This window comes from Anarrhichthys ocellatus, unplaced genomic scaffold (genome assembly GCF_004355925.1).
Source record: "Anarrhichthys ocellatus isolate YVR2014 unplaced genomic scaffold, GSC_Weel_1.0 scaffold6, whole genome shotgun sequence".
Classification (NCBI taxonomy): Eukaryota; Metazoa; Chordata; class Actinopteri; order Perciformes; family Anarhichadidae; genus Anarrhichthys; species Anarrhichthys ocellatus.
In genome coordinates this window covers 5,182,181-5,195,857 of record NW_022280036.1, presented here as the reverse complement: position 1 = coordinate 5,195,857, position 13,677 = coordinate 5,182,181, and the positions used below count along the sequence as shown (strand labels likewise).

The 13,677-nt window shown below is 41.0% G+C and overlaps 1 protein-coding gene across 2 annotated transcripts in view; it reads right to left on the bottom strand.

Moving 5' to 3' along the window:
- The window catches only part of kif26ba (kinesin family member 26Ba), an 81,535-nt gene that overhangs the window by 18,650 nt on the left and 49,208 nt on the right, over positions 1-13,677 (bottom strand). For both annotated transcript variants that reach the window (XM_031846019.1, XM_031846020.1), the window contains exons 6-9: positions 5,648-5,863; positions 4,535-4,628; positions 1,273-1,418; positions 838-963 (exon numbers count right to left, since the gene is read on the bottom strand). In XM_031846019.1, coding sequence (XP_031701879.1) covers positions 838-963; positions 1,273-1,418; positions 4,535-4,628; positions 5,648-5,863 — 582 coding nt within the window. The remainder of the gene's footprint in view (positions 1-837; positions 964-1,272; positions 1,419-4,534; positions 4,629-5,647; positions 5,864-13,677) is intronic.

Here is a 13,677-nt window from a genome sequence, read left to right as displayed (position 1 = left end):
TGTGTGTGTGTGTGTGTGTGTGTGTGTGTGTGTGTGTGTGTGTGGTACTGCGGATATCATTACCGATGAGATTATGTCAGATTAGTGAAGGATTACACAGCTGTTCTTGTATCAGACCCTATAATCCTATAAAACATAAAACTGCAGCTCAACACACACACACACAGTTCACCCTCTGTCACTCAGTTGTTTATGGCGCTGTTCTCCATACACACATTCAGACTGCTATGTAATTACTAACCTAATGAACGACAATGACATTAATCATAATGGTTATTACATTTAGTGCCATGTAAGTAGCCCTTTGTTGTCTGAGTCACGCTCATCAAAGTGAATTTACTGATTGCAATCAGTAAATTCAAAAATGTCACCTAAAGCATGACCAATTTAAGAAAAAGCTTGAATATATCCAACAATATCATTTTTTTTGTAGTTTTTCCATTTTTGTCTGTGTCATTGAGTCATTTGCACTTGTTCTTCTTTGATTCCGTCAGAGTGTATTTTTAGTAACACAGCTATTTCTGGACCTGGTGTTTTAAAAGATGCCTGGTTTATTTAGACACTAATAGCATACTAAAGCTCTCATATTGTATCTGCTGCTCTAAGGTGAGTGTTTGCATGACCAAGCTTGCACATGCCACATTAGCTAAGACAACATAGAACTGCCTGAGGCTACAAAAAACAATGGTAAAGCATATTGATAACAAGGCCCAAGGCTGTTCATACACACACTTGCAGGATTTAATGTACAGAATACACGTTGCATAAACGAATGCTCCCGTCAGCTGCAGTATGTTTAAATGCGTGCATGTCTTTGTGCATGTGTCTGTAAATTACCTGCATGCCACAGATGGGGTCCTCAAAAAGGTAGACTCCAGGTGACTGTCCATCCTGTCCATCCTGTAAGCTGCCTGTGGCGACTTCAGACAGCAAGTCTTTAAGGTTCTCCTCTTTTCCCCAAACCTAAACACACAGACACACACACACACACACACACACACACACTAGTTGACTAGTAGTAGACATCACTTTGTCTTTTATTTTCTGACAAAATCCTTTCCCAAATTGATTTTGACTAATTGTGATCAAAGCATTTTTATAGTGAGAGTCCGGTCTGTTGTCTGATATGACACTGCCAGTACCCCAGCTACTGCCACTACAACTTAGAAAAAACTGTTAGTAACCTTCTTTCCCAAATGTCTGTATCAGTAATGACACCTGTGAAACTCTGCAAGCAATGTCAGAAATTGAGGTCTCGCCAGTAACACTGACCTCGACTGCAGAGACACGGACAGAGAAGCGTGCTCCTGTTTTCTCCTTCCTCTCATTGATGAGCTTAAACAACCAGGAGATGGCACAGGGGATTATACCCAGAGTCTGGAGAGAGTCATCACGGCCAATCATGGTGTAGGATTTACCTGGAAGAGACGGACAGAAAAATGAAATAGGGGAAGGGTGAATGGGAAAAAAAGAACATCATCGAAAAAGACTTCAAGGGAGAAAGGTGCTTTGTATGAATAGATTTGTGTCTGTTTGCGTGTCTGAACATGCATGTGCACACGGGGCCTCTAGATCTGTCCCTTTGAGCAGCAAACCCCCCCACACACACACCTGCTCTGACTCTCAGGAGTTGGAGATCAAACACACACATAAACAAAGCCATATGTCACACCTAACAATCAAACCGACACAAACATTTACACATAAACAGAGGACATCAAAAGCCTGACTCGTGTGGCGCAGGGTAGAGAAACAAATGTGCTCGGATTTGTTCAGAGACAGCGTGGTGGGTCGGTTGTCAGCTGCATTGTAATTTTACATTGTTCACCCTAAATGTCTCCTGGAGCGATTAAACTTACTGTCGAAACAAAGATGCATCTCATGATTTGTCACAAAAATATTTGGAGAACTAGTGAAGAAAATAGAAAACCTGATCAACAAAAAGGGTTGTACCATCGCATTGTTTATACGGTGTTGAATGAAATCCTTCTAAGTTCACACAAGCACAATGTCAGACTCCTCTGGATAAAACCTCAAAATGATGTGAATGAAATGTTAAAGAATGCATTAAATTCAGCTATCAGCAGCATCAAAACAGCAACGCTGGGTCATTTACTTTGATTTAACCGATTTACCAGTTGATTTCTTTTGATTTAACAAATCTGACTCCCTCAGTGATGGCTCTATGTAGTACCGCTACATAACCACAAAGCACCTCCTTTCTCTTTTTTGCCTGTGGACTGTTTATATGTGAGAGAGCCTTGAATTACACATCGACGTGAGTATATGTGTTTCCTTCTGTTCTGTGTACCACAGGCTGTCAATACACGGTCAGCTAGCTGACTGTTTCACTGACTAACGCTGCAACATAGTGGCTCTTCGCTACAGGAGATGAAGCAGTGTGTGTGTGTCCATGTCTGTGAAGATGATGTATATTCCCGGCAATTGGTATCATCAAACTGAGCTGCTGAGGCTGTCAGAGAGAAAGTGAACAGGGTGAGAACGTGTGAGAGAAGAAGGCAGCACTGTATCATCAGTTCAAAGACTCACACATTTCAGCTTACAAACACACACACACACACACACACACACTCTCACACTCTTCATTACTAAAGGATGATCCATCCAAAGCCAATAATCACATAACCAATACCATAATCCATCACAGGATTCAATTACATTCCTGAAGTTCATCCATTTATTTCAGTATCATTTTCCCAATTCAATGAAAACCTGGTTACTCTTTGTGAAAGTGTGCATGTGTGTAGATGAGTCCACTTGTGTGCATCTGAGTACCCATATGTGTCTACAGCCAAGGGCCACAGGGCCGAAGATAAATGCTCGTTGTGTTACTTTCCCCATTTTAATTAGGAAAAAGGTAATGCCATTATAATCCAGCCTCATTAAGATCTATGGCAAGAATTATCTCCTCTGCTGCTACCAGCCTGCAGCAGCCGTTTAATCCAAAACCAGCAATGTCAGAGCCTCTCTGCATCATTAATGTAACAGTAAAACTGATTGAAAGAGCAAACTATCTATGATGGATCATATAAAAGCGCTTCCGGTACTAAAGCCAAGAAATTCAGTTATCCCTGTCATCACACGATCAAACAATAAGACAATAAGAGGTCTGTTTTGGGGGCGTGTTTGGCATATTGGTTCCAGTCATATTACACACTATGAATCATCATCATGAATCATGACAGCCATGTGTCGATATTTGAAAGCTGAATGACAACATGTAAACATGGTGAGATACAAAACACTGACCAAGACAGGCTGTGTGATGTGTACACCATGTTGGGTTAGTATGATCTTTCCTCTTTGAGGGAGAAGTGGGCAGGTTCTCCTCTCTGCCCATTTATTACAACTTAGGTCTTATTTTCATATGTGGCCATCTTTATTATTCCTAGCTAAGCTTTGACTTACGTTGCTGGTCACACTACAAATGTGTTAAAGCCTTTTTATTGTCTTTGTATGTATTTTACAGTGTACCATGCTCCAAGGAACAGCGCTGAGCCGTGATGTGATTTTGGCATAGTGGCTGCTTTTGGTATTGCAGTACCTCGTGACACTCCTGATTAAGTGGTTCAAATAATAATGTATTTGGAGGCAAAGCTGAGGTGTTATCTAATCTCTATAGTTAATCTGTCTAAACTGCTAGCTTTTTCTTTTTACAACCTCATGCTTCTTGCCCCATTGGACTCGTTTGCATGGTCCCTTTCTCAGCAATTACTCTGACGATGTAAATATTTACAGCTTACAATCAAAATACTTCTTCATAACTAATTTATAAACAAGTTTACTTTTACAATTGATCTGGCAAGGGATAAAATCTCTGCAGCACAATTAGGAAACACAGCGGTTTGCATGTTGGTTTTTATGTAGGAATTCATTACTGTTTGTTTCAGGAAATGCATGGTCGTTAACACAGAAGTGTTCCCTGCTGAACTGCCAAATACAAATTCCCTGCTTTCGTCCACTGCCAGCAGCTCAAGGGGACTTAGGGACTCCAACTGGCTGTATGAAGATCACAAGCCAAGAAGGGTAATGCTGCTTGCATGTACAGGGATAAACACAACAAGGGGTGGACCCAGGGTTGAAGAACATCTGTGTGTGTGTGTGTGTGGGGGGGGGGGGGGGGGGGTTGTTTTTTGGGGGGGGGGGGGGGGGGTGTGTGGGGGGGGGGGGGGGGGGTCTTTGTTTGTGCCAGGGCATGTGTGTGGGTTCAGGCGTGTTGCAGAATGCAGTAAGGGGTCCTGACCCTTTTTAAGACAACTTCTCTAAAAAACAGCTTCGGAAGGATTACAGAGAGAGAAAAGAAGACAGAAACACAGACAGCGCAGACTGAGAATACTTTCAGCTTCAGCAGACACTAATCCTCATCTTTCTCTCTCTGATAGATGAGAGCCAGTGGAGAGACAGCCAAATGAAAGACTGACACACTGACGGTCAGACACACTCACACTAAAGATGACTCACGAGCCACACATGCTCTGATTTTGTAGTCTGCGTGCATGTGTGTGACAGTTACCAAGTTTGGAGTGTCCAAAGCAGAAGACACAGCCATCTGCTCCGTTCACCACCGACTGAATCACCTCTGCAACCGTTCCCGCGCACACCTCCGCCTAGCAACAGGCAGACAGAAGAGATGAAGGAAGAGGGTCAAGAAAAGCATAAATATCTGAACGTATAGAAGTCGTGGAAGGGAAGAATTCTGTTATTCCAGCTTGTGAGCATTTGTGCATTTTTCCAAGATACACCTTACTCCTACTGATAGCATTTTAGTCACACCACATGCATTACTATTAATCCTAAAATGTCTATTTTCATTTTACATTTATAGCGTTTGGTTGACTACTGAAACCAAATAAAACAAAACAGTGTTCAGCTCCTTCAGGAATAGTTTGACATTTTAGTAAATATGTTTATTTTACAGTTAGCTAGCTTAACATAAAACTGGAAGCAGGGAGAAACATCGGCTAGCCTGACCTCTATCCAAGAAAATACACCTACCAGCACAAGTAAAGCTTACACATCAACAAATAGAAATGTAAAAACAACAGCTTGTTTTGTTGCATGCTGGAAACATTTGTTGGCCGGCCACAGAGACTTCCTGGTGCTGGTAACTGGATTTTCTTTAACTTTGGGCAGAGCCAGGCTAGCTGTTTGCTCTTGCTTTGAAACTGCAAAGCCAGGCTAACCAGCTGCAGGCTGTGACTTCATACTTAGCTCACAGACACGAGAGAGCCTATCGATCTTCTCATCTAACTCTCGACAAGAGAGTCAATAAGTGTATTCCCCAAAATGTCAAGCTGCTCCGTCAATATTGGATTTTATTTAGATGGAAGTGCCACCGATGGGGGCTTTGCAGCCAGTGTGTCACCAGTCTGTTGACACTTCTGTAGATTGTTTTAGCCAAGTAACTATTTTTAGCAGAAAGTGAGAAATTTCCTCTATCTACTGCTTGGAGCTACATCTTGAAGGCTGATCCACTCAGCTAACCACTATAGCATTGATGTGGCATAAGACCAGCATTTTGTGTATATTTGTAATTATTTTTATAAAAAGTTGCCTTTCCGCGATGGTCATGGCAGGTTTTATATAAAAATCCTTTGCTTTTAAAACTCATAATCTTTTCTCTTACCTGTGATGCATCAGGAGGGAAAGCAGCATCAAAGGTGAACATCTTTGGAGGGACCTGATTGGCTCCCACCTTTTTCTGTGAGGCAGCGCTTGGTGTCTGATTGGCTGAGGGGTCCATGATGGTGATCTGTTTCTTCCTGGGATCCACTTTAAGGAAGGAACTGGACTCAGCTGCATCCGACTGAGACACTGGGCACACACGAACCATCACTTTCACCTGAGGGTAAGACACAGAAAACATATGAGTGAAACAACAGAGTATTATAGATAAAAAACGGACAAAGACAACTGCAATGTTATCCCTCACAAACACCCGGATGCAGAATTTAAAGAGAAAGTCCTCCCAATAAAAGGATTCACACAACCTTTACTGTATAGCACGGGTAGGTTTTGTCCCTTTTCTCTAAAAAATGAAATTATTTCTGGTCTGATTATTTACAAAGCAGTGAAATGAGACTGTAATCAATAAAGAATAAAAAATACTGTGAGTTTCTGGTGGTTTTCTTTGTCACTTCAGCCACGTTGGCGTCACTGCTTACCCACTAACACTTTTAGGGCACTGAAAGATTTTCAGAAAAAAACCTACGCAACCGGAAACTATGAACAGATTTGATCATACTGAGGGATTGTTGCTAGAAGGCATATGAACTCATCTGTGCCTCGACAAAAGACTCCCAAAAAAGTCACAACATTCGGCTTTTTATTTATTTTAAGACTTACATGAATGTGTACATGCTCTCTCTTCTTCTTCCTACCCCTCCTTTACCTGTCACTCTTTCGTTATCACTTGTTTCCTCTCTCCTAACTCCTGTCCCTTTTTTATCCTCACCCCTCCTGTCTAGCTTCAGCTCGCTGCCACATATCAAAAGCCTGAAGTGCAGGATTCTGATTTTAGCTTTCTCTCCTCCTCTCACTCCCACTCCTGTCATAAACTGTTAGCAGCCACAATTTACCGCCTGACAGCTGCTGTTGTTTTCTTTGACATCAGAGGAAGCAAAATGCTGCGTCATCGAATCTGAGTGAGCTCCAGAACATTTTAGCATACAAACAACCTTTTCTCTGTTAGTTAAAGATGTTTCAAAAGTTTGAGGTACTTTCCAACAGTTTATTTTTGCTCTATTGATCCTCCTCTGGCTCATCTGGGTGAATTATACTTTGTCTCTCTCTCACTCTTTTGATCTCTCACTGCCTTTATCACTATTTGATTTAGTACGGCTGTTTTTCCCCCCTCTATGTTTGTCACTACATTTTTCTTACTGCAACAAGCTTCATGATTAGCCATGAGATTTACCTCAGATTTTCCCTTCTGACAATTGGGAGAGAGGCTTGGTTAAAGAAGATGAATGGAGCAGGATGCCAGATGCAATGAAAGCTTTATGGATTAAGTCTTAACCACACCAACTGTCTCAGAGAATGATCATCAAATATATTTGATATTTACACTGACAGTGGATGGATTATGAAGCGTGTGGGGGGGGAGTGATAAGGTGTATCAGTCTGTTTATCTTTAAGAGTTATACTTTCTGCTTTGGTGACACATTTCTTGCTTTCTATCACCCTTAATTTCCCTTTACAACTTTGCACACCACCTGTCCAGTGTGGGGCAGTGACACATTACTTAGTAACTCTCTCACTGTTAACAAGCTGAATCATATGGGCAGCTCGCTAAAATAAAGGGAGAGCTAGTTACAGTAAGTGAAACAATGAACAACTTGCCATAGTATGACTCCCTTTAAACTGTCCTGTTATGCTAAATGAACTGAATTATTGGTGCATATTGGATTGTTTCACAGCATATTGTGGCGTGCCAACCACTGGCTCAGTTGTACAGCACTGCACTCTCCTCACATTGTAAGTGCTGAGGGGGCCCTTATGGTTAGAAGTGGACATGGTCACCGTGAGGTCACCCATTGGTTTGTGGATTGCCGTTTTAAAGCCTCAAGGTTCTAAATTTTGGTTATCGCCAACTTGGCTTTATGCAACCATAAGTTACAAGAGAGGGTTGAGCTAAGTACATTGGTTTTTGAACTTTCTTAATTCGTGGATCGGCAAAGTAAAAATGTAAAAACCTGGAAAAAGCTGAACTGTAGAGTTTGCTGTGTTTTAGTGACCAGACTGAAATCAGAATCAGTGTTAGTTCACATTAAATTGGCTCCAGCTTTGAATAATGACGGCACAAAATACGAAGATTGTTTACAGTTTAAGATACAGACTGACAGCCAGAAGACATGCAATTTCTCATCCTTAAACTCTTAATGTGGTGAAACTGAATGAATTCATCATTAGTTTCGGCCAGACTGTCTCATTTTGGGAAGCATTGCAGGTTCACTTTGGCCCCTAGAAACCACAAAAGAACATAAAGTTGTGGACTACATCCTTCAAAAGATCCAAACTATGAATGAGGATTCAGCATCTGTGTGTACCTGCTTCTCAGTGCAGAGTGGGGTAGACTCGTGACCTCTAAACCCGACAAGGATAAAGGGATTTAGAGAATCAAAGGATGGATGGATAACAGTATTCAAATATCTCTGCAGGGGTAAAAGTCCTGACATTAATCATAGATTAAGAATACACAGGAGGATACTCTCAGTTCTATTATATTGTTACATGAGCAAATGTGTGCTAACTCAACCTTATCTAATAGCACACTGTGACAAATTAAAAAATAAATGAGATCTATTTCAGATCTTATTTTACCATGTGTTTTCTAAACTAGGTAGGATTTTCTCGACAGGGCTCACAGGTGCAGGGAAGATGTAAAGAGACTACTGTGTTTATGTGGCTCCTAAGAGGGGAGGAAAGAGAGGAGGAGAGATCTTTCGTCTGTTTGTGCTTGTTAGCACAGATGAATCATCGTCTGAAGTGTGATTCTACACTGCGTTTCCAGTTAAACACCACCATGGGTATACGAATCACACAGTAATCCCAAAACACTCCACACCCCACTGCACTCGGAGTTAGAGCATTCAGAGACTAAACAGACTGTCAGCGAGTTAAACTACACATTTTACTTACAGACCCATTAGCTGAGTCTTTGGATCATATAATGTCTGTCAAATGCTGGAAAATGTACATCTTCATGTTTGTGCTTGACTTTATTTCTGAAATAAATTGGACTATTAATTAATTAACCTCTACTGCATTACTATGATAGATAACATCACTAACATAAAGCAATTGTCTGCAAAAGAGATTAAAAATTGGTACAAATTATTTGCTATAATTTATGTAATAGCACTGGAGCAATGAGACAAAGGCAACCAGAACAAGGTCATGTTGTACTGAGGAAAGTCACCTATAGAAGGATAAGTGGTTTATAAAAAATGTCAGCGTAAAAGCCTGCTGGTAACTATACTGCCGTGTAAAGCACAAAAGCAAATGACATTCTAAGAGCTCTGACTATGTTGCGATTTTTATGCACATTTCTCTCTCTCTTTCTGCAACACACACACACACACACACACACACCTAATAAGGCACATTAACAGGATTTCCTTTGGTTGCATCATTAAATGACCATAGGCCATTTTAGAGAGTTGGTTCAATAAATTGTGTGAGTGTGTATGAAAGAGTGTTTGTGTCTTTCTAAGATGAATGTAATTATAAAATTAAAAGTGTGTCCATGTATGAGTTGTAAGATAAACTGAGATGCCACCCGAATACAATAAATGTGTAATCTCGGTGACCTGGGAAACCTACGATACTAAGTATTAATGTCAGGTCAACAGTTCTAGCATTTCCCCAAAACACACACATGAATAACACACAAACACACCTTCTCTCTCTCTCTCTCTCTCTCTCTCTCTCTCTCTCTCTCTCTCTCTCCCACACACACACTCACACTTAGATTCAGTGCTATGCCTTCTCCTGACCCCAATAAAAGAACCCTTCACATCAGTATAAGCCTGGGGGGGAAGGATTTTACCGTCGCACACTTTACAAGGCGTAACTCATAAAGTCTTCCCCCCCTGAGAGCCCATTTCCTCCTCATGTCTAAGAGTGTGAAAGATAAGAGTATGTGTGTGTGGGTGTGTGTGTGTGTGTGTGTGTGGGTGTGGGTGTGTGTGTTTGAGGTATAAATGTGGATATGGAATCAGATTATGGCCTCCATAGTGATTCCATGTCCACTTCTCAAAGTATTGAAGGTGTCAGTCAAGGGGCCGTCAACTTATATTCTTCTGTTTTTCAAACTATCAAAGCTCTGCGGTGATGACCAACCAAACAACATCTGGGAAACTGATGCATCAACACGGTTATGCCACCTTTAAGAGATTTTTCTGGCTATGAAAACTTCCTTTGGTCTCCAGAAGCCCCAAAAAAATCAGCTTTTGATTGGGACATTCACATTGGAAGTTTAAACCTGAGTTCAGTCCAATTGTTCAATTGTGTGTCTGCAAGTGTGATCAAACCCACATTTACGTCATTTTTAGAGGATCCTTGGCCTCGATCCAATGGTGAATCAATACATGTTGCAAAGTGCTGCAGCCAGTATGACGTACATACGCAGGAAGAAGACAGAGCTAATGGACTCTTTGTTCTTCTGATGAAAAAGATGGAAGAGAGAGAAGGAGTTAGTGGTGTTTTTTTTCAGAAAAGCAAGATAAAGGACAACATTGAGGGATAGATATAGTTGACTAAATCTTCATTCCAGCCAGATACCTTATACGAAACGTCTATTTGCACCCAGGTGAGAATAGTCACAAGGCAGCTATTCAACTATTTACACCTGGCCAAGTTGAATGTGCTTAATCTAACAATAGATAGCCGAAAAGCTTTCTGAGAGAAATCCCTTTCTGACAGAAGGATTTAGGAGTAGTAGTAGTAGTAATAGTAGTAATAGTAGTAGTAGTTTAAAGAGAATAAAGGGAGTAGGTTGTGGTGAATGAATGGGTCAAAATGAGTCTGTCACCTGACTGGAGTTCGAATCCGGTGAGAACCCAATTTTTTTCATTTTGTTGACTTATTATTATTTTCTGTTTTTTTTTCAGTATTATTATTGTTATTTTCAGTTTCTGTAGTTTAAGCAGCAAAACTACTTGGTTAGGTTTAAGAAATATATACATAGCCTTCAGTAGGCTACATGTACACATATAGCACCTAATGTGTGTCTGGATTGGCTGCAAATAGCATTGCTGGCTTTGGACATCTATCTGGGTGCTAACACCACCTGCCTGCATTAAAATACAATGAAGTACCATGATAACAGCTACATGAACACAGCTAAAGATGACACTGAAATGAGTAACAGGTCACGTACAACTCTCCAGATACTAACAAAACACTAGCAGTGTGTGATCCCTGATACCTTCATCCCTCTTGTTGTCTCTGCCCTCTGCTCTCCCTGACTCCCACTTCCACAACACCTATACACCTTTCCTTTCTTCAGTCTCTCTTTATGTATGAGAAACAATGTGTCGCTTGTAGCACTGTCCACCAACTCCATTCCCACTGCTCCCTCCGTTCTCTCTTTGTCTCATCTCCCTCCTCTCTCCCTCTCCCTTTTCCGCCCTGCCCTTCAGAACAAATGACAAGACAAATCACAGTCTCCTTCTTTTATCCGTTCTATACTCTCCTCTCGTGCTGCAGAAATAAAGGACTGAGGACTTTAATAAAGTACTTTAACATATTAAAGTGTAGGCTGTGTGTGTTTTAAACTACAATACCACTGTGTCTGACATAAAGGTCTGCTAAACCACCCTGGAACAGCTTTAGGGTTCATGTCTATGCTAAAGGTTACATGCTATGACAGATGTTGAGGCAAGGAGTCTTTTTCCCCCTGAGAAACTAACTTGTCCCTTAATATACTCTCTTGAATAGAGAGCTTCCTTCCTCGGACACAATGAAGTCTTTGAGCCAATTTAAGTAAAGGAATTCTGCTAAACAGCAACAAACAAGCCCGAGCTGAGAGAAGATTGTTCGATAGTCCCTCAGAGCAGTGCTTCATTACTATTGGCTGGAAAATCGATAAGAGACTGAGACTGAGCTCTAATTGGTTCCAAAAGACTGCAGAAACACACATTTGTGAAAACACATGTACAGAGCGATAGGTAGAAATACCATATGGGAAAAGCAAGTTTAGACTTCAGATCAATTCTAAATTTAAGCAATGTATTCATTCAAGCTCAGAAAACAGTATCATCAGATGGACGTACTGCATATATCTTACTGCTCTGAGGTTTGAATTTGTGTGTAGTTCAACAAAGATGAGCCACTATATTACCTAAAATACCTCTTTTATACGGAAATGGTGAAATAACAAAGCCTTGTTATTTTGGATATATCGCTGGACAGTCCATGTTAAGTTACTGTGAGGAACTTTTACATGGTCTAAATTAAATACTGATGCCTCTATATGACCTTCATTAGTAAACGAGACCATCAGCCAGAAGATCGGCTATTTCTATATAGTTATTCCTAACGCTTATCATGGGAGCCAACACGGACACCACATTGCTGGAGACCCAGGTCTTATTGCTGGGCCCGCAGAGGGAAGGAGGGCACGGGAGAACCATAACCAGGGCTAATAGTTGAATAGTTGAAATTATTGTACACGATGCTGGTGGTACATTACAGACACTTAATAGGAAGCTGAGTGTCATTATTGGACTATAAGGTCTCTATGAACATTTTTCTCATATTCGATTTATATCAATGAGGGTAGGCTAAATAACAGAAACATCTCTCTGTATAATGCAATACGGTTCAACACCACCACGAACTACATCCTATACTACTGTATATGCTATTTTCTTTCTCATTTTTTTACATTGCGCACCCCCCCTCACACACTTGTGAAACCAAACCTACTATATGCCTTTGCAATCATTTAATATGATGAATGGCAAAAGCATTTCATAGCAAATGATTGTTTTGCGTGGCTCACATGACTATCACATCTATGTCACGCCCATTTAATATACAGTATATAGCCTTATATGAAAAAATGTATCTCAGGATATAGTAGGAAAGAGTGAAGTGTGTGTGTGTGTGTGTGTGTGTGTGTGTGTGTGTGTGTGTAACGCTGACAGCATTAATATTTCAGCTAAAAGGTGGGACAAAGTGGCTACTGGATACCCATAAAAGACTTACTCTCTCATTTAGATACAAGACACACAGACACCCAGATAGGCATGAAGACACACAAATGCCTGTGGAAAAACCACCTGCACATGCTCACTCATGACAGAGACGCACACAGCTTGTGGCCTGAGAGGGATCGTTGCTGCTATTAAAAATTGATTAGCTGTCATGGCATCATTTTACCCCAAGGTCAAGTCGCAATTTGTGAGGGTGTGTGTGTGTGTGTGTGTGCAAAATGTTGGCTGCAGGAATGAAAGAGCTGGAAAAAAACTCCCACAGTCCCTCATTGTCATTCAGATATGGAGAAGGGTGGAGATAAAGGCAAAAGATAAGACTTGTCCATAGATAAGACAGAGATGAAGTGAAGAAAGGTTAGAGAGGGGAGAAACGAGAAGAGGCCATATTAGCTTTTGTAACATTTTGATATTATTTCTCATCCCTCTTCAGATATATTAAACTGTATGTAAATCAGTTATGATACAGACCTGTGGGTGAAGCAGAAGAGTTTGAAAGCCCCGGGGCAACTGTGACATGGCTCGTGTATTTGTGATACAGCTTTGAACAAGATATGCTAGCGCCTCTGTGAGGCTGTACTAAGCCCCCTGGAAGAGCCCCAGGCTTTGAAGCAAATTTTACATAGTGGCCAAACTGTGGAATTACGGTTACAGGATGTGCATGTGATGTCATTGGGCCCAAAAATAATTCTCTCCATAGACTAACATTGAGAAAGATACTTCGGTAAATCTGATCTCTGAATGGCGATCAAGTAGCAATCCATTCAATAGCTGTTGAGATATTTTAGTCACACTGACTGACAGCAACTTTGCCATCGAGCCATGACACTCTTTTTGCAGGTATTTGGTCATAAACCAAAGTATTTGACAAATTGAAAACTTGACCTTATTGTGCTGCCCTCAGTATATGTGCTGTGATACACCTTGGCAGTTAGAC